At 41.3% G+C, this 23,861-nt stretch overlaps 1 protein-coding gene across 4 annotated transcripts in view; it reads right to left on the reverse strand.

Moving 5' to 3' along the window:
* MDGA2 (MAM domain containing glycosylphosphatidylinositol anchor 2) overlaps nt 1-23,861 on the reverse strand; it is a 414,191-nt gene that overhangs the window by 66,884 nt on the left and 323,446 nt on the right. For all 4 annotated transcript variants that reach the window (XM_069949265.1, XM_069949264.1, XM_069949266.1 and 1 more), the window contains one exon: nt 9,100-9,393. In XM_069949265.1, coding sequence (XP_069805366.1) covers nt 9,100-9,393 — 294 coding nt within the window. The remainder of the gene's footprint in view (nt 1-9,099; nt 9,394-23,861) is intronic.

The raw sequence follows: 23,861 nt of genomic DNA on the forward strand, positions 1-23,861 counted from the left end.
TGCACCACCTCTCGGTGATGTCATGAAGATTACAGTGCTGATACAACCGCGACTAGTTGCCGAAGAGAAGACGCCCAGATGACTAGTTGGGGATTGTTTACATAGAGTAGTGAACTTTATAAATGTAAGTTTGCTCTTTATACCGGGCAAGAATATGTGTCGGAAGTGTGCTGGGTCATGGAGCAGCACGTTTCCTTAGCGTTAAAGACATTTTTTTTTTTAAAGTGATTGGTTCTCTTTAAGAGGTATTCCCATCTCGATAGGGGACAACTCCTTTATTTATACACTCCCTGATCCTATTAGGGCTCTCAATCTAAATTCTCATATCAGTTTTTTTTTGGATATGGAAAAAAATCCAGCACTCCAGGGTGGCAAGGTAACAGTGCTAACAACTGAGCCCCCATGCTGCGTAATCACCATAAGAACACAGACCAAAGTTTGAATGTTTCTGGCAATACTTATAGAGGATGAATGGAGCTGATGTCAGCGTCCTTCTAACAGACGATAGTCCCTATTCTTACAGTAATAAACTTACAAACTTTTATTATTTGGAAAACAACATAAGAAAGAAGAAAAGAAAAAACAATTCTAAACAAAACCTAAACATGGCAGTTCTATTAGAGTACACACAGACACACATTTTTAAGGGGGGTTCTTATAATCTCATAATATGACAATGTTTCCTTATGGAGACATGTGAAGCTGAAACACTGTCTTTTGCCTAGATTTTAAGGGGTATTCTAGTAGAATAATTTATTTAATTTATTTTTATTTTCCTAGGGGTTGGTATAAAAAAAAGGGATACTTACCTAGCATGGTCCTCTGTAACTCCTGTCCCAATAACTTCCGTTCCCCCACTGCTTACTGCTTCTCTTCAGGTGGAACTGCCTTTCAGCCAATCCTTGGTCAAGAAGAAACACTGCTGTAGCCAGTGATTGGCTGAGAAGGCAGGCGTAGGAAGCAGGAAGGGGCAGTCATCAGCAGGCAACTGGAAGTCATCAGCATCAGAAGCTGCAGGGAACCAGGGTCGGTAAGTAATACTTTTTTATTATTATATACCACCCCTGCAATACATAAAAATTCTTCTATAGAGAAGTATATTACGCTGGGGGATGGCTGAAGGGGGTGGGGACACAATTGTATTACCGCATACAGCCTGTAGAGGTGTCTTGCTGTCTTTGGAAGAGAGCAGACACATTTTCTAATTCTGTACAACTCCTTTAAGTTAGTAAGAAGACTTACATAATAAGAAAACTACTTTTCCATATGAAGTGGAGAAGGTTTCGTTCGTGCCAGGTTGAATTTATACAATTACATCACATCTCCTGCTGAATACTGAACAGATTTTTTTTCTCCCTTGAACTTACTTTGAACTTGGTTTCTTCGTTAAAATGTATAAAACAGACGGATGATTCATATTTTCTTCATTGTTCCTCCAACTCTGCTGCTTAAGGTTTTCTTTGGTCGCTTACTATAGGATTTATTGGTCCACTGGGCAGACTTTTTAAGGAATACAGAGAAATTCAGTACAAGCTGTTCCCTTATATATCCAATGTATAAAATATATCTATATATAAAACCTACGTCCGACAAGCAGTTGTCTCTGCCCGTCACTGGAATGTAGCTCTGCGCCGACATCGGTATCAGTATATCACCGCCATGCTAGGATGGTTGTTAGAGCTGAAGTCAGAGACTCGGAAAGATCTAGGAGTCCAAGTAGCAATAATCATAGGCACCATAGCTGTAACACACTCGGGCAGTGTTGGACTGGCCCACCAGAGGACCGGAGAATTCTCCGGTGGGCCCCCAACTTTAGAACCTGCACAAACACTGACTGACATGTTGTTCCTTACTGGTTCTACATTGGTGGGCTCCCAGGATAATTTCTTCTGGTGGGCCCCAGATACCCCAGTCTGACAACACACTCGGGTCATGGCTCATTGGGGTTGGCCCTGTCCAAATGGTCAGATATCCCCTAGTCTTAGTAGCTGGAATGTAGTACTAAAGTGTTGGGTGTTTAAACTGTGTGACACCTGTGCACCTGTCAGTTCTGCTGTACAGACATTCATACTCTATACTGCTGAGCACTGGAGCTTAAAGCGAATGTACCATTAGGTAAATCGCTTTGGGTTTTTTATATGAACAGACCAGCCCTGCATGGGAATGCTGGTGGCCACTCCTTTTTTTGAACTGCCGTCCGATTCCCACGCACGGCGCTGGTCTATTAACGAGCAACGGCTGGGTATGAATCACACGGGACTGGCCCGTCGATTCCCAGTGTGACAATCTCCCCTCCGTGGCACAGCCCCCAGTGCTTCATGCCAGTGCAATCAAAGAGGATCACTGTTAGGAATCGGACAAGACAGTGAGCCCTAAGCTCAGCCCCGCCCACTGTCTCTACCTACTTGCCACAATCCACCCTAAGATGGCGGCGAGCAACTTGGCGGCGGTCCCTGCACTGGCTAGGTGGAACACAAATACAAGACAGACAGACAGACAAACACAATATAGAATAGTAAACCGTCCGGGTCACAACAATCAGGCAGCAAAAGTACAAAATCACAATCCAATAAACATAGTCAAAGTCCAGGCAAAATGGTCAAGGGCAGGTGGCAAGCAAGGGAGGTCAAGGAATAAGGCAAAAATCAGAGATAGCAAATACACAGAAGATACAAGCGGGCAGAGACAAAGTCAATAACCAGCAATGAGTGCATAGACTGAGGTTAGTTATATAGGAGGTCAGGGTTCTGGTCCAGAACTTAATTGGACCATCCCCCTGATCTCCAAACACAGACAGCTGAGAACAAAACAGATCACTGGCAGGAATACTTGTCAGTCACAGCAGAACCAGAACACACATTAACCATGACATGGCCAGACAGAACTCAGCAGGTGAATTCGGGTTTGTCTCCCAACAAAAGTGAGCATATAAACCAGTGTTCACACACTGCAAACAAAAACACAAACAGAATACAAGAATTTCAGTGCCTTCTCGGCCTCACAGCACGAGCCGAGGGGCGCATAATGCTCTGCAAAGATACCATCCTGACAATCACATCATAAAGGGGAATGTAAAGGAAAAGTGTGAATGGAATTCTCAGTTCCCAACATCTGCGCCAGTTTTGCTCTCTGCAACTATGTCTGCTCAGTGCTCTGGAGGCGGGCCCGATGCCCTGGAGGCGGACCCGGTGCACTAGAGGCGGGCCTAGTGCACTAAGCGGGCCGAATTGTAGATATAGAAATGGACCACGCCAGCAGCGACCAGAAGATATAAAAGACATTCTTCCATGCGCCAAATTGTACATTAGCTTTAGATAATGGTAGAACATGAACATGAACTTTCCATATTGTTTTTATGCATCTGTCCACTTTTTCTCACACATACTTTTGGTGCTTTTCTGACTCTTTTCCTTATCTCGGAGCTTTCCTTTATCTCCCTGTTTTCAATTCACTTCAATTCACTTCTTTAACTCACTTAGGCTTTCATTCCATTTCAATCATAGAGACCTTATTATTAGCATTTTATCTTACATTATTCACTGCAGCCTCTGTACAGTATAGATTGTTCCCCATCAACTTTAACTCATCTACTTCTGGTATATATGTGAAATGGCAGACATGGTATGTTTATGGGGCAAGGGGGGGGGGGGGTATGAAGCTACAGTGTGTGTGTGTGTGTGTGTACATGTTTGTACATGTATGTGTGTATGTATCTGTGTTTGTGTGTAAGTACATGTGTGTATGTACATGTATGTGTGTATATATGCGTATGTATGTACATGTATGTGTGTATATGTGTGTGTATGTACACGTATGTGTATTTATGCATGTAAGTGTGTATATATGTGTATGTGTGTGTATGTATGTATATGTGGGTATTTGTGCATATACGATTGCATGCAGTGAGAAGGAAGAAGGAGCAGAAAGAAGCAGCCATGCGACTCACTCAGAACAGACGGGTATATCACTTTATAGTCTACATGGTATAACTATAGATATTAAACAGAGTGTGCATTTGGACAATTCCTTATTGCATTTTTGGAAATAAGCAGATCCCATAGCCCCGCTCTTATCACCCTGTGTAAACAGCTATAATCTCACAGAGGGCACCACAGATGGGTCTATCCATGTGCCATCCATGTAAAGATGTCTATAGACCTTCTAGAACGGTTGGCCAAATAATTATCCTGCCCACAGTTGAAGGGGGGAACACAGGGGTCTGGCAGCAAAAATCCATTGTGCCTAAACCCCTCTCTATAAACATCAACTGCTAATGTTGACTCAGGAGACCCCCACATACAGTGTGTTAGACTGACTTTAGTGTTAAGTGTATGGGGACCTTAAAGGAGACTGCTATTACTCGACTACAACATGGTAGTCCAGAAGCATACCTTAAAAGAGTTGACCACTTTATAGTAAAATAGTTCAGTGTACAGTAGTAGAATGTGTACTCACTGTATATACTCAAGGCAGCTCCCTGTGTACCTCATAGGGCTAAAATCAGACTCCCCTCCTCTAGGCTGTGCTGTCCTGCTCTGTGTTGATTCCGTCTATAAGATGGCTGACATGGAGAAGCATGTGACCATGCTCCACCCCCCAGTGTCCACTACTGAGCCTGTATATGCCTATGGAGGACACTGGGGGGGGGGGGGAGGGGTCATGGTCACATGCTCCTCTATGTCAGCCATCTTATGGACAGAATCACCACAGAGCAGGACAGCACAGCCTAGAAGAGGGGAGTCTGATTTTAGCTCTATGAGGTACACGGGGAGCTGCTGTCACTTTAAAGCCACTTGCCTTATAACAGTCCAAGCAAAAAATCATACTATTTATCCAAACAAGGTGAATCTCCAAAAAAAAAGCACAAAATATATAAACTCCATTCATTTTTATTCTCATTATAGATATTTTTCTAGATCTAAAGCAAAAAAAGAGTTTGGCACTTAAGCGAGAGCCGAGTCGTTTTCCTTTATGGTCTTAGTGGACACTGGGACCCCAACCATTGTAATATTTCAAGGTGTCAAAAGCGAGAACCACCTTAAGTGACATGCCGTGTAAGGATATTATTTTCTTGCCTTCTTGCTATATATAGAGGTTAGCTGCTGAGATATACCACATGGAGCGCCGCCGTACCAATTCCAGCCCATAACACACTTCCTAATGGCTTTTATTTTAGCCCTGCTCGCGGAATCCAACTGTGTCAGTACTAAAACATTCTATAAATGAAAGTAGGAAGATAATTATTCAAGGTTACGTTTGGTACCCACTGTATGGAGAGTGGAGGCAATTCTAAGCTATAAAAACCATTCTCTAATGAAATATAGCAAAATAGCACACGCTATGTAAAGAACATCGAGTTTATTCATGAGAGTCTTATATTGGAGATGGTCATTTGGCTGAGAAAAGTATCTAATATTTGCATGGTATGTTCCTAAGTCTCATGATCCAAAGGCTAGTCTTGGTGTACAGTAGTTGTTATGGTGCCCTCTCATGTTTTTTCTATGTCCACTCACAATGTCCACCTTATGTGCCCAGATCTGGTGGTCACACATGCTCAGTAGTTCTGTAGGCTGACAAGTAACTCTCCTGTCCTCCCCGTTGACACAAAAATTCTGCTTAGCTTAGTGTTAATGTATTCTATATGGTGTGGGGGGAGTAAACCACCACAGCCAGTCTACTCTGGTGGCTGCTTATTGCTCCAAGAACGTAGGGGTCAGACAGATTAGCTATCATGCCTGACCTCCATCACCAACCACATAATCTGTCGGTGGATGGTTGGGACAGACTCAAACACTTTACAGAGATGGCTGAACCTGTCATGTCCATGTGTGCCTAAGGCTATGTTGACACAATGCAAAAAAATAAAAAGAGAAAAGGAGTCCGCCTTTTCTATTTAAAAAGCGTCAGTTTTTGCCACGATTTAATTGACTTCAATGCAATACATTGAACTCAATGGAATGATGGACACTCATACAATGTATAAAATAACGGAAGTCAAAATAATGATCATGTCAATTATTTTTGGACATCTTTTGCAAACAGCGGATTTTTTTTTTACATATATATATATATATATATATATATATATATATATATATATAATCTTTATTGGCACATATAGGGAAATTGAGGTGATGTGATAAATGATGCTACAGAAAGAGCAGAGAAAGAGTGAAAGCAGCAGGTGCTGCAACTTCACTGATTTTGCAATAGTCTGCAGTGGAATTAGATATTCTGCAACAGCTTTGGCTGGGGAACTGGTAGGAGTGGCAGGGGAGGGAAGTAGGCAAGGTGGGAGGACTGTGATATAGAGCTTAGGGAAAACCTAGCATTCTGGGGATTGTAGTACCGAGCAACTGCTCAACTAGGAAAAACAGAACTAAGACTCAAAAGAATTTTTTTTTAGTGGTCGGAGTATCCCTTTAAACTTTTAACATCATCATTACTAATAAGTGATTGAACATCAAAAGCGCGAGACACCAGTGGATTCATACGGAAGAACGGTATTGTTCCAAATCTGCTGCGTGTGAACTCCCTGTAGAGCAATTCTGGGTCAAATTAATTATTAAATCGTTTCTTATAGAAGGTCCTGACCACAAATAAAGTGAATGGGCTGATCCATATAATGTGTTCTGATGTTGTCCTTATGACCGGCTGGCATAGTATATAGTCTGTATTAATGAACACTGACAGTCCTGGGTAGATCGTGCAGTATGACTCCACCTGCCTGTTGGGAATAGATTCGATTTATTATTTATCGTAACTGTATACGTCGGGTTAAATCTGCGCTATGGGTTGTATACATCAATGTCAGGTTAAGCAAGTGCAGTCTCTTTGCTCAGATAACATGAGCCGCCATTTGTAGCTTTTGTTGAAGATTGTACGTATTTTTAGTATTTTGCATTGTTTTTTTTTTTGTTTCCCCCCACTGTTATGAACATAATAACGCAATATAAAAAAAGAAGATAAAGGTGGGAAAATATGGTCAAAACCATAAATCAAACAATTTTTTATGGTTTAAAGGGGAACTATAAGAAGGTTAGACAAATCTAACCTGCTGATATCTCCCTAGTGGGTACGGTCGCTGAGGATGAAGGTATGTCTATATTAGTTGTGCCTGGACAGCCATTAGGAGCACCGGGGACACAGCTATTATTCCTTCGAGCACCGTTCTGGCCAACCCCCTCCATTGATAATCATTAGAGGGTGCGGGACGGTTGGGGGGAGGGCATAGCACCTCCCACCCCCCAGTTTCTGGCCTCAGTGATAGTAAGTCTATGTTTCCTCTTGCTTTTGAAAATGGCGGTAAGTAAAAAAAAAAATAACAAAAAAAAAAATACAAAACCAATAATAAATTCCCCACAGTCCTTTTTTTTTAATTATTATCAAATCCCCCAATCCCGCACATGCCCAGTAAGGGTTACTAAGCGCTGTAATTGTTCTATTACTAAGTGACCAAGGGAATTTGGTATTTTTATTTAAAAAAATATATATAAAACACAGTGAAATTTCCAGCACACGCCATATATTTTGGATATTACCATAAGCTTTAATTAGTCCTTAGAGCAGAAAGAGAGGAAAAAAAATGGCATCATTATGAGTCCATTCCGCAGGTGGATTGTGGTTTTTGTAGGAATTTGCTTAGTGAGCGGAGCTGATGCCGCAAATATCAGTCTAGTAGAAAACTAATCTCCTGGTGCTAATTGTCTGTGACATAGGTACAGTACACGCAATGATCTAAGCATGAACTCCCAGATAGGTTACTGTTTGCTAATTACACTGTGGGGATTTAAGAAGAGTCATTTTCTAACCATTATGTGCTAAAAAAAAGTGGAGTTGAAATAAGAAAGAACTAAAGTAGAAAAAGCGTAAGAATAAAAAAACAATACCGTTCTTTAAAAAAAAAAATTAACTTAGGCCCAATCACACTAAGGCTACATTTACAGATTCTGTGCACAGTCCGTAACTACTTGCACATCTGCGCACAGTATATGTAGCCTAACTCTACATTCATTTTGTTTGTTTGTTTTTTCCCAAAAAAATTTGGTCAACTTTTATATGGTTTCGCTATTACGGCAAACTTTATATAACTGTCAGGAATGTGCAGTTACACTGCTCACTGCTAGCCTTGATTGCTGCAGCTGAGCAGTGTTTTTTGATTGACAGATGCCTCTACCTGTCCAGAACCTTGAGGATCAGAGGGCCGGTCTAATGGGGATCCGGACCGGGATCTTGATCCTTATAAATGAAAGCAGAGCCAGTTTTTCCCTACTGGCAATTAAGGTTCATACCCTGATTGCAGCTTCCCCTGTCTACTCCTGCGATCCCCGTTCCTAATACTTCTGTTTGCTTGACTCGTTGCCTGAACTTCCGCTTGACCTTTTGACTATCTGTTTGCTTCCAGATTTTGACACAGTGCCTTTGACAGAGGTTCCTGTATGTACTCTCTCTGGCATCCAACACCGACAGAATTAAGATGCCACAGAAAATATCTACAGGAGCAGGGACACCTATTACTGGTAGGTGTTCCTGCTCTTGTAGAATAAGCAGCCCAGAGGTAAGCAGTAATGCTTTATACATTGTCGCTTATAGTCGCTTGGTTGATAGCTCTGTAAATGCTTGAGAACCAAGGTACCGGAATAGTCAGTGCATCAGTGGTAGGAACACAGGATGGGTGAGTATAGCTTGTTTGTTATTTTTACAAGACCCCCAGCCATGGAATTTTTTTCTGGACATGACTAGTTTTAATATAGAAATATAAGAAAAAAATAATAATATTATTAATTATTTTATATGCATATCGAGATAAGAAAAGAGATAAGATTTAGCCATATCACATATGTCTGTAAAATCAGATCGATAGTGATCAATATTTTCAGTGAAACCAAAGCTTAGAACAAGTTCCTACTTTATAAAAACCACCGCTCTCTAATAAGACACTGAAGGTTTAGATTTTCTGCAGACTAAATCACAACTTTCTTGCCTTAGCCGGAGAACATATCACTTTTTGTTTAATAAGAATTGACGGGTATTTCTTCGCAACATTGTAATATAATAAAAAAAACAAAACGAATCACGGTTGTGACCCTTTGTACTCACATTGCACAATCAGCTGAACCAAAGCTTCTCTGGGCTTAACGTTAAATCCATTGTATTGGCTGGTCTGACACCTGTAGGTTCCTGTCATTTCTCTAGATACATTGACAATCCTTAATATTCCATCATAACTCTCCATCTGCATTGAACCATCGGGCATCGGGACTTCTTTGTCGGCTCTGGACCACATAATAATCGGCTTGGGCTTCCCAGATACTTGGCACTGCAGTTCTATGGTATCTCCTTCTCTGGCCACCATTGGGGACTTGCCTTTTGGAACTGTGAGGTTTGGTGGAACTAGAATAGAGGAAAGAAAAGTATTAAGGTTACAAACTTGATTTTTCCCCCCCACAAAAAAAAATCAAACATTTCAAAAATCAAATTTTAATTTTTGATTTAAAAAATAACTGAAAATCAGCTAAATATAAAATATTTGCAAAACGCATAATGAATTTGTATCGTAATAGCGCAACACATGAACACTCTCCTCTAGGGAATTGCTTTATTATGCTTTGTTTCAGGCCACAGTTGTACAGTACTCTCCAGATAGTAAGCAAGTGCCACTGCTGTCAGTTCCTATCTATTATTATCTATGAACATTTTGGCTAACTAGATGCAGTGCCTGCAGATTTCACAATCCTGAAGAGATCCTGAATAGCGAACTATTAATCTAACATTGGAAACACACGGGAAAATTCTATATCGCTAAGAAAATAAACAATACTTACCTGCCCTGATTCACCACTCATTGCTTTTTCCAGATTTCAGTGACACTTGATTCCTGCGGGAACTGCCTATATTATGACCGAGTAGACAATTTCTGTTGGGACGATGCATGGTAGGAACCAGGAAGCAGCAATAAGTGGCAACGACCCATTGGATGGCTAGTGGCAAAGGATCAGGGCAGGTGAGTATAGTTTCTTTTTTTATTTTTTATAGCACCTTGACTTTTTATTTCATGCTCTCCCTTGGTATTCCGATCCCAAATGGTACATGCTCAACTGGATGCTGATTTTGTTGAGGAATGGGAAAGCAGGCCACAATTTAAAGGGGCTGTTTATGAGTCCAACTCCTTAGTGTCTGATTCCTAGATCAATCTCAGTCAGCCACTGAATAGCTCCATTCCTGGTATAAGGGTCCACTGCTATTACCATATCTCTTGTACAGGACAAAAACAACCTTGGTTGCCTATGCTGTGGTGGTTATGAGTGGAGGTGTAGCTCATATGGCCCATATTGAATGCCTAAGGACACCAGATCAGTCCCTGTCCATCAATAAAAGCATTGATTCCTTTTTTTGAGGTATGTTTAAACTGGCGTTAATCTGAGGTTGACTTAATACAACCTTAAAATAGTCTCAACACCAGGAAGCCTCATTCTGTGGTTCTGATAAGCTGAACAGTACTATGGTTTGTCTCCCTGAAACCTGTTTTATAATTTGGTTAATATTCTTTAAAATAAAAAAAAAATAATTGATCACTTAAAGTAAAAATAAATAAATAAATAAATAAAAGATCAAACACTATTCCAGAATTAAATATTCCCATGCTGACATATCTGCTTGGGATCTAGTTCTTGGTCTGTCTCAACATGGAACATGTGACCACTGTAGCCAATCTCTGGCTGCTGCGGGTTACTGCTCTGGCTAGTGATTGGTTGCAGCAGTTATTTGGAACAGGAAATAGAAACTGAGGTGGGACCTGGGACACATCAGAATAGGAGCAGGAAGGATTTGGTAAAATGAGTATGACTTCCTTCTTACTTTACGTTGTTCTGTTTTAAATAAAATAATACATTTCTTGAAATTCTTAATTTTACATTATTTTTAATATTAACATTATCATTATTATTTTTTTTTAAAGTAGTCTAATCCAATCGTAAAATACATTTATTGCAAGAACATAATTTTACAAAATACATTTAGAATGCAATTTTAACTATTTTTTTTTAACTTTTTTTTTTAAATATATGAATTATTACTATTGCACGATGACATTATTATTATTATTATTAATTATACATATACATAAACAAATATAAATAAACTGTATGTGTAGTATTTTCAGTACAGCATGTAAATCTCATGTGATCTGTAAGGCAGTCTTGGAGAACAGTCTGCTTTAAAAAAAAAAAAAAAAAATCATTTTGTGTTGTTTGAATGGAGCTGCTAAGTTATTATTAGAATTCCCCCTGAAGCATTTGTTATGTACAAAGAACCATGGGTCAGTGACTGGAAAATCAGCTGGTGTATGAGCGAAGGTTTCGTGCAGAGGAGTCTTCATGTATATAATCAGCATAGTATACAACATTCTTGGCAAGCGCGTCTTGTAACTGCTTCATCGTGTCTCTCCCAGCAGGTGCTGCTGCTGCATAACTATTTCATACTCACAAACTGCACAGAAGCCGAATGATCAGCAAGCTCGGTGTGATAATATGTCACTGGCCGCCATGTAAAACAAAAAAACAAAAAAAAAACATGAAAGCTTCCCCCTTCCCCCCAAACATTGAAATGGAACATCTCTGATTTTGTTCTAAGTTATCTTCCCATCAACTACAGATAACCTCTAAAGAGATAGAGATGGCCGTCAGCTCAAAAAAAAAAAAAAAAATGCAAAGCTTCTGGGCCAGATGGTTTTACAGACATATATTATAAAATTACTCTCAAGGCCCTAAAAAATCCCTCTATGACTATATTCTTCACAGTTCTCTAATGGCAGAAAAAAAAAAATCCTTGTTGAATTAAAGTCATCTGAACGCTCGATGAAGAAGATCTTCTACCTGAATGGCCCTGATTCAAAACTAGAGTGTCATTGAACGTTGAACTTGTGATGACCATGGGATGTTCTAAAACTTGACATTTATGACTTAATATTAAAATTAAATATGTTAGAAGGAGACAGCACTTTGTAGCGTGAAAAAACAGTGACTTTATTCACACCTCAATGTTGCGACGTTTCGGCTATACACAGTAGCCTTCCTCAAGCATGCCGAAACGTCGCAACATTGAGGTGTGAATAAAGTCACTGTTTTTTCACGCTACAAAGTGCTGTCTCCTTCTAACATATTGGATTATCCCGGACATTGAGCCCAGTCTGGTGAGGCGTGCACTTAACCACTTTTTCTATATTTTGCCTGTGCTGTTATACTATATTCAATGATTAATATTAAAATTGTCATCACTGCTACATGTACTAGAGACCATTACATGTACCGGAGACCAATACATGTACCGGAGACCAATACATGTACCGAAGACCAATACATGTACCGGAGACCATTACATGTACCGGAGACCAATACATGTACCGGAGACCAATACATGTACCGAAGACCAATACATGTACCGGAGACCAATACATGTACCGGAGACCATTACATGTACTGGAGACCAATACATGTACCGGAGACTAATACATGTACCAGAGACCAATACATGTACCGGAGACCAATACATGTACCGGACATGAATACATGTACCGAAGACCAATACATGTACCGAAGACCAATACATGTACCGGAGACCAATACATGTACCGGAGACCATTACATGTCCTGGAGACCAATACATGTACCGGAGACCAATACATGTACAGAGACCAATACATGTATCGGAGACCAAAACATTTAACGGAGACCAATACATGTACCGGAGACCAATACATGTACCAGAGACCAATACATGTACCGGAGACCAAAACAAGTACCGGAGACCAATACATGTACCGAAGACCAATACATGTACCGGAGACCAATACATGTACAGGAGACCAAAACATGTACCGGAAAACAATACATGTACCTGAGACTAATACATGTACCGGAGACCAAAACATGTACCGGAGACCAATACATGTACCGGAGACCAATACATGTACAGGAGACCAAAACATGTACCGGAAAACAATACATGTACCTGAGACCAATACATGTTCCGAAGACCAATAAATGTATGGGAGACCATTACATGTACCGGAGACCAATACATGTACCGGAGACTAATACATGTACCAAAGACCAATACATGTACCGGAGACCAATTAAAAATGGGAAGAGCATAGGGTTCTCTGTAGTGTCTGTCACAGTGCTCTCTGCTGCCACCTCTGTGAATGTCAGGAACTGTCCAGGGGTTTTCTATGGGGATTTGCTGCTGACATGGACAGAGGTGGCAGCAGAGAGCACTCTGTCAGACTGGAGAGAATACACCACATCCTGCAGAACATTAAGCAGCCGATAAGTACTGGAAGACTTGAGATTTTTTAGCAGAATTTAATAATAAATCTGTAACTTTCTGCCACCAGTTGAATTTATTTTTCTACCCCGCAAAAGATTTGATCAGTAGATGACAAAGCATTTTCTCATTCGTTAGGGTCTGATTACCGGGCACCAGTCTCGTTGCAAAGAAGGCCCATTCAGCTATAAATTAATAGGGCCTTTTTTTATATTTGTCGGTATTTTTTTTACAAATATCACAAAATAAAATGATGCAAAAATTTATATATATATATATATATATATATATATATATATATATATATACATGACCTCTCCCAATTTCAACTGCCTTACTTTGCCTCTAATGACAAGAATCTATGTTCATGTTGACTTAAGTCTAGCTCTTAATCAAACACCTTTAATTTCAATAGAATTAAAAAGTCAGTGCTTCAACCGATGCGTTTTGAATGCATGTGCCACTCTTCATCATAATACTATGACTAAGAGAGCTGCATACGCTCGAAACACGTCGGTTACAATGCTGATTTAAATGTTACTCCAATGAAGATTTTTTTTTTAAACACTATTCTAATAAACCTGCTTGTAGGAAACCACAATTTTAATTCATGCTACTCGATTCCACATGGAAGCCTATAAATAAGAATTACATAATTTTCAACGTGTTTTCTTTAATATTTATACAGGCGAGGAGCAAACTGATGTCTAGTCTTTATTAAAACCCTGGATATTTCTGGCCGAGCCGTTCAGGAAGATCTTGTTCTGTGTCTGCTTTGCCCTTTGCTGGGAATATTACCATAAATAGCTCTGGCCTTTTACGAGCCTGGCATTTTGTCTGTACCCGAGGTCAGATACAAAAAGCAGCTCTATACGGCAGTCCAAGCAATACATCCTAATAATACTCCTCTAATGCTGTCAGCACCACACCTTTCTCTTTTTGGAGGGGGAAGCTACTGTATTTTTTTTTTTTTTTTTTTTTCCTTTCAACATTTGATTTGTGGGGGACCAACTCAGCCCCCCTGCTCGTCTCTAGTATTCATTTTATGTTTCAGTATTTTTAGATTGTTGCCAAGCTTATATTGGCTCTATTAAAGGAGAAGTCTGGCGAAAATTAATATTTAGGTTACAAACCCACTTGGCGGGTCTGCAGCGAGTCTCCATGCTGCGTTTTTGCAGCGAGACTCGCTGCAGATCCCGGCCCTATACTTTTAATGGCAGACAAACACGCAGCAGGGATGTACATCCCTGCTGCGAGTTTGTCTGCAGCCCACCCCATTAACCCCCCGGCCGCCGGAGCTGATACTTCACCTGATCCCGGCTCCGGCGGTTCCCGATGTCTTCAGCAAGCCGGAACGGGGACCAGGTAAAGTATATGCTCCAGCCAGCCGCCCGCAGCCCCGGCCGCCCGATCGCCCCCCCGCAGCCCCGGCCGCCCGATCGCCCCCCCGCAGCCCCGGCCGCCCGATCGCCCCCCTGCAGCCCCGGCCGCCCGATGGCCCCCCCGCAGCCCCGGCCGCCCGATCGAACCCCCGTAGCACCGATCGCCCCCCCGTAGCACCGATCGCACGCCCCACCGCAGCAACGATCGCACGCCCCCCCGCAGCACCAATCGCACGCCCCACCGCAGCAACGATCGCACGCCCCCCCGCAGCACCGATCGGGCGGCCGGGGCTGCGGGGGGGCGATCGGGCGGCCGGGGCTGCGGGGGGGCGATCGGGCGGCCGGGGCTGCGGGCGGCTGGCTGGAGCATATACTTCACCTGGTCCCCGCTCCGGCTTGCTGAAGACATCGGGAACCGCCGGAGCCGGGATCAGGTGAAGTATCAGCTCCGGCGGCCGGGGGGTTAATGGGGTGGGCTGCAGACAAACTCGCAGCAGGGATGTACATCCCTGCTGCGTGTTTGTCTGCCATTAAAAGTATAGGGCCGGGATCTGCAGCGAGTATCGCTGCAAAAACGCAGCAAGGAGACTTGCTGCAGACCCGCCAAGTGGGTTTGTAACCTTAAGTAATGTATTGCCCCTCAAAAGTTATACAAATCGCCAATATACACTTATTACGGGAAATGCTTATAAAGTGCTTTTTTTTCCCTGCACTTACTACTGCATCAAGGCTTCACTTCCTGGATAACATGGTGATGTCACTTCCTGGATAACATGGCGATGTCACTTCCTGAATAACATGGTGATGCCACTTCCTGGTTAACATGGTGATGTCACTTCCTGGATAACATGGTGATGTCAGTTCCTGGATAACATGGTGATGCCACTTCCTGGTTAACATGGTGATGTCACTTCCTGGATAATATAGTGATGTTACTTCCTGGATAACATGGTAATGTCACTTTCTGGATAACATGGTGATGTCACTTCCTGGATAAAATGGTGATGTCATGACCCTACTCCCAGAGCTGTGCGGGCTGGGACTGTTGGGGAGGATGATGGCAGGGGGACAATGAGAGACACAGGGCACTGGAGGAACAATGAGCATCCCTCTGCCATCATCCTCTCTAGCAGCCACAGCAAGTACAGCTCTGGGAGTCAGGTCGTGACATCACTATGTTTTCCAGGAAGGGACATCACTATGTTATCCAGGAAGTGACATCATCATGTTATCCAGGAAGTGAAGCCTTGATGCAGTAGTAAGTGCAGGGAAAAAAAGCGCTCTATAAGCATTTCCCGTAATAAGTCTATATTGGTGATTTGCATCATTTTGAGGGGGCAATACATTACTTTAATAAAACTTTTAACTCGACTTCTCCTTTAAATTCAGATCATAATCCGATAACGCAACAGCCACAAACAGCTCTAATGAATCCCTCTATATACAGTATAAGGTGACACAACTATAGTCCTGTCTATTAACCCAGTAAAGACAGCACAAGAACTCAGAGCAATGCTTCTATAATCCATTAGAGAAAAGGCCAGAACAGGTTAATTGATTCTATAGCTGCTCTTTGCTGACAACAATGGAGACAGATGTAAATGCAGACATTTTATGGAAATTATCTGATCCAAGACCTCTGTATTGAAAATTATTATTTAAAAGCTATGTGCCCCAATTTTTTCTAAAATTTTTAAACTACCATAAAAAGGATTAAATCATCTGAATATAAAATTCCTACAGTTTTCTGTATACAGCTCCGATGTAGACCCATATGTTTCCCTGGAGACAGACTACAAACATGCCCCGTGTAGTCTGTTGCTGCTTTCACACTTTCTTCTGTCTTCTGCCTTTGGTTAAAAGTAGAGATGAGAAAATGTTTTAAAAGTTCGGTTCGGCAGATTGGCTGAACTTTAAAGCAAAATTTGGGTTCGTCTCAACCGAACCTTAAAGAGCAACTACAGCTAAATGTTTTTTTTTCCTTTCAAATCAACTGGTATCAGAAAGCGACAGAAATTTGTAATTTACTTCTGTCAAAAAATCTCTAGTCTTCCAGTACTTGTCAGCTGCTGTTTGTCCTGCAGGAAGTGGTGTATTCTTTCCAGTCTGACACAGTGCTCTCTGCTGCCATCTCTGTCCGTGTCAGGAAATGTCCGGAGCAGCAGTAAATCCCCATAGAAAACATCTCCTGATATGGACAGAGGTGGCACTAAATCAGCTAAACAGTTTGAGGAGTTAAGCTGTTTTATTGCAGTTAAGCAAGTTGGCTCATGAATACTTACCTGTCCGCACTCCCCCAGTGTCCCCCACTGATCGTAGCCGCCTTCATTTGCAGACCGAGATGAGAGTGACAGCCTGCTCAGCCAATCACTGGCTGCAGCACTGTCCCCCTTTAAGTCAGTCAGTGATTGACTGATCGGTCTGTCACTTTCATCACGCCTCAGTCAGTGAGAAAGCTGAAGGCAGCTCTGATCAGCGGGGGACACCTGTAAGAGAACACTGGGGAATGCAGACAGGTAAGCATACCCTTTTTTTTTTTTTTTTTCTACATTCATTAAATTGTGTGGCTGCCATCTTTATGAACTCATTACTGTAACAAACCAATCATCCGTAGTTAAGACTTAAAAGGATCTCCAGGATCAGACTACGCAAGGTATATTTGTAGTCTGCTGCCAAGGAGACACATAGGTCCACATAGGGGCTGTATACAAAAAACATTAGGGAAGTTTTTTTTATCACTTTATTCTCTATTCTAGACACAAGAAGGCAAGAATGAGTTTTTTCTTGGGTTATATGTTTTCTAATATAATTATAATTTAATACATAAAATTATATTGCAGTCCAAAATAACAGAGCCATATACACTCAGTGGGCTGGACTCTTTAGTATGGAAACATCAGAGATTTCAATCAATAAATTACAAGTTATACTGAATCTTTTCCCACAAAGATATATATATATATATATATATATATATATATATATATATATATATATATATATATCAACTTAGCTCCTCCTGCTCTATAACATGATGGCAATAGCTTAAGTAGCATTTTTATGGTGTTGCATTCACTTTAAAGGGAACCTGTCACCAAGACAATGCTGTCTAATCTATCGGCATCACATTATAGAGCAGGAAGAGCTGAGCAGACTGATATATATCTTTATGGGAAAAGATTTAGCATAACTTGTAGCATGTTGATTAAAATCCATGATCATTCTGTGATAAGGAGTCCAGTGGGTGGAGTTACTCAATGGTCTGGACTCTTTAGCCTGGAAACATCAGAGATTTTAATCAATAAATTACAAGTTATACTGAATCTTTTCCCATAAAGTTATATATCAATCCACTCAGCTCCTTCTGCTCTATAACATGATGGCAATAGCTTAGGTAGCATTTTTATGGTCATGGGTTCCCTTTATGAAAACAGTGGGGACCCTTATTTGTAACCCATGCCTGTATATTTTAGGCATAGGAAAAATGTATACCCCATAAAAACAGTAGGCATGGTTTATTATCACATCTTAATACTAGCAAAATTCTATAGTTCCTGCAGCTGTAAAAAAAAAAATAAAAAAATCAAACTACGTGCATTACATTAGTCATTTCATTAAACAGACTTACAAAATTCTACAAATGACCTATCTTGTCCCAAAGCGGCTGCATCACATTAATTCTTTACAGCCATCTGACTGCTTCTGAAGTTCTGCCGCGATTGGGACTCACCCAGTGGCAAAACATTGCTTGGAAAAAAACATAAAATAATAAAACAAACATCATCACCGAGACACGGCAACAAGAAAAAAAAAGTGCTTTCCAAAAGTTTAAAACTGATTTATTCATGACTCTATAGTGAGGTGGCTTTATAAAGAGACGAAAATAGCTCGCGCCCATGAGGAATGTGCAAGCGGCTTATTTACTGCATAGACAGGAGCTGTTTGTGTTTTACCGGGGAAAAAAATTCATATCACTGCAATTAATTTTATACCACTAGGTGGTGCTTGGAGTCAAAGGCAGGAAGTAGCCATACTTTGGGTAGTCAAAATTTGGGTGTCAGCTCCCACACAAAATTTAAAGTGTCACTCCCCCCCCCAGAAATCAATAGTCCAGGAGATTTTAAGAAACTTTGTAATTGGGTTTATTAGGCAAATATGGCATTATCTGCATTCAAAAAGACTTTCCCCAGGTCCCCCCGCCCTCCCTCCTCTCTCTCATTCACTGCTCATTATCAAGAAATCTCGAATCTCTTACATCAGTTGAGTCCTGTCTGTTCTATGGAGAGGGGAGGGGGGAGGAGAGAGATTAGTCGTCAGCAGAAAACAGAGAACAAAGGATTACACAGCGGGAGCTGTGTGAAAGTCGGTATTCAGAGATCAGAGAGGTCAGTGCTGACTTCAGAGGAGATAGCCCGCTGATGTAGCTGTAAATTAACTCTATGTCATCTTTTTTGGTGCCTCATCTCCCTCCACCCCTCCCCTCTCCATAGAAAACCATGAAGACGGGGGGGGGGGGGGGGGGGAGCTTCAAACTGCTTTTTCATGATAAAAATGTATTTTTCAGCTAATAAACCCAATTACAAAGTTTCTTAAAATCGCCTGGACTATTGATTTCTGCAAAAAAAAGTTAACCGACAGTGACACTTTAAGATAATTTCTAATGGGCGTTCCCATTCTAAGTTCTCCACTGCTTACCATACGTCCATAGCAAAGGCATAACTGACATGCATACTAAACCTTAAAGGGGTACTACAGCCAAAAATGTTTTCTTTCAATTCAACTGGTGTCAGAAAGTGGCAGAGATTTCTAATTCCAGTATTTATCAGCTGCTGTATGCCCTGCAGGAAGTCATCTTTTCCTTTCAGTTTGACACGGTGCTCTCTGCTGCCACCTCTGTCTGTGTCAGGAATTGCCCAGAAAGCAATTTTCATGCTCGCCAAACTGGAAAGAATACATTACTTCCTACAGGACATACAGCGGCTGATAACTACTGGAAGACTTCAGATTTTTTAATAGAAGTAAATTACAAATCTTTTGCACTTTCTGGCACCAGTTTATTTTTTTCCTGCTGGAGTCAAGGGTACTACAGAGGGAAAAAAATAGTTTTTAAATCGACTGGTGTCATAAAGTTACACTGATTTGTAAATTACTTCTATTTAAAAATGTCCAGTCTTCCAAAAACAAACAAAACACTATCATCTGCTGTATGTCCTGCAGGAAGTGATATTTTCTTTTTAGTCTGACAAGGTGGAGTTCCCCTTTGCACCAAGGCCCCTTAGCTATCATATGCCAATTGTAATGCTGGTGTGGTTCAGGGCCCTTTGGGTGCCCTCAGATGCCAGGACCCAAACAGCCCTGCTTTCTCCGCACCCCCTTGACTCTTATTTGCGGACTTAGGGGGAGATTTATCAAACATGGTGTAAAGTAAAACGGGCTCAGTTGCCCCTAGCAACCAATCAGATTCCACCTTTCATTTTCCAAAGAGTCTGTGAGGAATGAAAGGTGGAATCTGATTGGTTGCTAGGGGCGACTGAGCCAGTTTCACTTTACAGCATATTTGATAAATCTCCTCCTAAGTATTGTAACCCAGCTCTGCTGTATGCGCAGCATGATGGAGAGAACGCTGTAGCTGTTTCCTCAGTCAGCTCTTTCAGCTCTTTTTCCTATGACTCTCGCTCCATTCTGCATCACACTGATCTTTTAATAGAATAACAGCCAAATAGAGCATGCAAAATGGGCATAAAATGTCTGTTGGGGACTTATCAAAAATTCATGACTGCATCACATCAATTGTTATTATGTACAGGTAGTCGGTACTGAACGTCAAGTTATTTTACCAGGCCACATTGTTCTAGGCCGCGCAGGAGCGATAAATATTAGAGAGGAGAGCAATGTCCTGGTGACGCCGCTTCAAAGAAGAGAACACCGTAACTACTTCTCCTACCTCCGAAATGTCACCGTTATAAGGATAATCTCTAGTTTACAGAAAGATATCGCTGCATACTATGTCTCTAAATTGCTCCACACTAGGATGCGATACATTGACGACATATGGGCCATCTATAAGGGGAGATTTTGGTCCATATTGACATGATGACATCACACAGTTGCCGCAGATTTGTCGGCTGCACATCCATGATGCCAATCTCCCGTTCCACCACATCCCAAAGATGCTCTATTGGATTGAGATCTGGTGACTGTGGAGGCCATTGGAGTACAGTGACCTCATTGTCATGTTCAAGAAACCAGTCTGAGATGATTCTAGCTTTATGACATGGCGCATTATCCTGCTGAAAGTAGCCATCAGATGTTGGGTCCATTGTGGTCATAAAGGGATGGACATGGTCAGCAACAATACTCAGGTAGGCTGTGGCGTTGCAACGATGCTCAATTGGTACCAAGGGGCCCAAAGAGTGCCAAGAAAATATTCCCCACACCATGACACCACCACCACCAGCCTGAACCGTTGATACAAGGCAGGATGGATCCATGCTTTCATGTTGTTGACGACAAATTCTGACCCTACCATCCGAATGTCGCAGCAGAAATCGAGACTCATCAGACCAGGCAACGTTTTTCCAATCTTCTACTGTCCAATTTCGATGAGCTTGTGCAAATTATAGCCTCAGTTTCCTGTTCTTAGCTGAGCGGAGTGGCACCCGGTGTGGTCTTCTGCTGCTGTAGCCCATCTGCCTCAAAGTTGGAGGTACTGTGCGTTCAGAGATGCTCTTCTGCCTACCTTGGTTGTAACGGTTGGCTATTTGAGTCACTGTTGCCTTTCTATCAGCTCGAACCAGTCTGCCCATTCTCCTCTGACCTCTGGCATCAACAAGGCATTTCCGCCCACAGAACTGCCGCTCACTGGATGTTTTTTCTTTTTCGGACCATTCTCTGTAAACCCTAGAGATGGTTGTGCGTGAAAATCCCAGTAGATCAGCAGTTTCTGAAATACTCAGACCAGCCCTTCTGGCACCAACAACCATGCCACGTTCAAAGGCACTCAAATCACCTTTCTTCCCCATACTGATGCTCGGTTTGAACTGCAGGAGATTGTCTTGACCATGTCTACATGCCTAAATGCACTGAGTTGCTGCAATGTGATTGGCTGATTAGAAATTAAGTGGTAACGTGCAGTTGGACAGGTGTACCTAATAAAATGGCCGGTGAGTGTATGTGTATATATATATATATATATATATATATATATATATATATATATATATATATGACCAGTCCATTAGTAGTAACTGTAGTGTGACCACTGGGGAAATGCTCCTATTAATATCAATGGGCTGTCTGTACAATGTCCCTAGAGGCGTTTTAGGCTGGGTTCACACTACATATTAGCAGTCTTTTTTTTTTTTTTTTCTTTTTTAATTCGTTAAATGCAAAAAAAACCTGATGAAAAATATGGATGCATTTGTGTGCATTTGTTTTGATCAGTTTTTTCCATTGACTTCCATTATAAAAAAAAACACACATGATCAAAACGGATCCCGATTTCAACTGTGTAATACCTTATCGTACAGTAAATCGGTAACTAACATTATTTTACCACCTTTTGTTCTTCCCTTCTGTTTCTGATACAAACCGCCTGCTTTGTTGTCTTCATTGCCCCATTTCCTGTCTAGTGTAATGGACTTCCTGTTCCTGCTGTACACTCCAGCTGGGAATCCAGCCAACCTCCTACCACACCTTAACTATAACTTTGCCAATTGAAACTGCAATAGCCTCCGAACTAGTAAACATAGTTTCCATCTTAATTTTGTTTAAATAGAGTATGTACGGTATAGTTGTCATCACCAATAGAAATGACAACTTGGGTTTAGCAAACCTGTCAAACTGGGTTCTCAATGTTCTCTGAACCTGAATGCTCGCCATTTGACTACTGATGGCTGGAGAAGTTGGATGAAGCCCATGGCTGCCAGGAAAACATGGGCTTCCAGGTCTTTAAAGGGCACCATCCAACGGGAATCACATGCCGAGCATTTGGGTTCGGAGAACATTGTCGAACCTAAACAGTTTGATAGGTCCACTCGACAATAGGGGACAACATATTTTGTTAAAGCGGTGGGATACGATCATAAAAAAAGTTTAGTTTTTTTTTGCCTTTAGAAACAGCGCCCCTCTAGTTTATAGGCTGTGTGGGGTATTGCAGCCCAGGCTGTGACTAAGAGTGTCACTTTTTCAGAAACAGTATAGTATAGTGATAGAACTTCCATTTTGAGGGCTTTGCATTGGACCATAGGGATAATAGGGCTATAGGGGTAACTCACAGACAGCTCTGTATCTTCAAGTTATCTGGGAACAGAGGGGTTAACAGCAGCTTTTCCCGTGCACTGGAATGAACTCCTCGGAATAAAGATTTGACTGTATATTAGTGGAGGAACAAAGGAAAGGAACTTCTTTAATCAGTCTTTCTTTTATCTGTCCACCCAAGGCGAAGGCAGCGAGGGCTGTCATGGTTTCTGCCGTATTACAACCTCCTGGATCTCGACTCTTCCTGTTATTTGCATAGAATACAACTGGAATTAGGAAAATAACTCCCAGCTATTGAAAGTGATTATATGGATGAAACAATAGACTGCGGACAATTCTTATGCTGTGAATGAAGCAGATTGTAGGGCATTGTGTATATATGATGTGTGTAATGTGTACATGTAGAATCCTATGTAATATGTATATATGATGTGTGTAATGTGTACATGTAGAATCCCATGTAATATGTATATATGATGTGTGTAATGTGTACATGTAGAATCCTATGTAATATGTATATATGATGTGTGTTATGTGTACATGTAGAATCCTATGTAATATGTATATATGATGTGTGTTATGTGTACATGTAGAATCCCATGTAATATGAATATATGATGTGTGTAATGTGTACATGTAGAATCCTATGTAATATGTATATATGATGTGTGTTATGTGTACATGTAGAATCCTATGTAATATGTATATATGATGTGTGTAATGTGTACATGTAGAATCCTATGAGATACAGTGGTACCTGGGTTTAAGAGTAACCTGGATTCAGAGCGTTTTGCAAGAAGAGCTCACAGTTTTTCAAAATTGTAACTTGGTGTAAGAGCATTGCTTTGGTTTAAGAGCTCCCTGTACTGGGTGGGAGTGGGAGTGGGGGAGGGCCAT

Source organism: Dendropsophus ebraccatus, chromosome 13, assembly GCF_027789765.1.
Source record: "Dendropsophus ebraccatus isolate aDenEbr1 chromosome 13, aDenEbr1.pat, whole genome shotgun sequence".
Taxonomy (NCBI): Eukaryota; Metazoa; Chordata; class Amphibia; order Anura; family Hylidae; genus Dendropsophus; species Dendropsophus ebraccatus.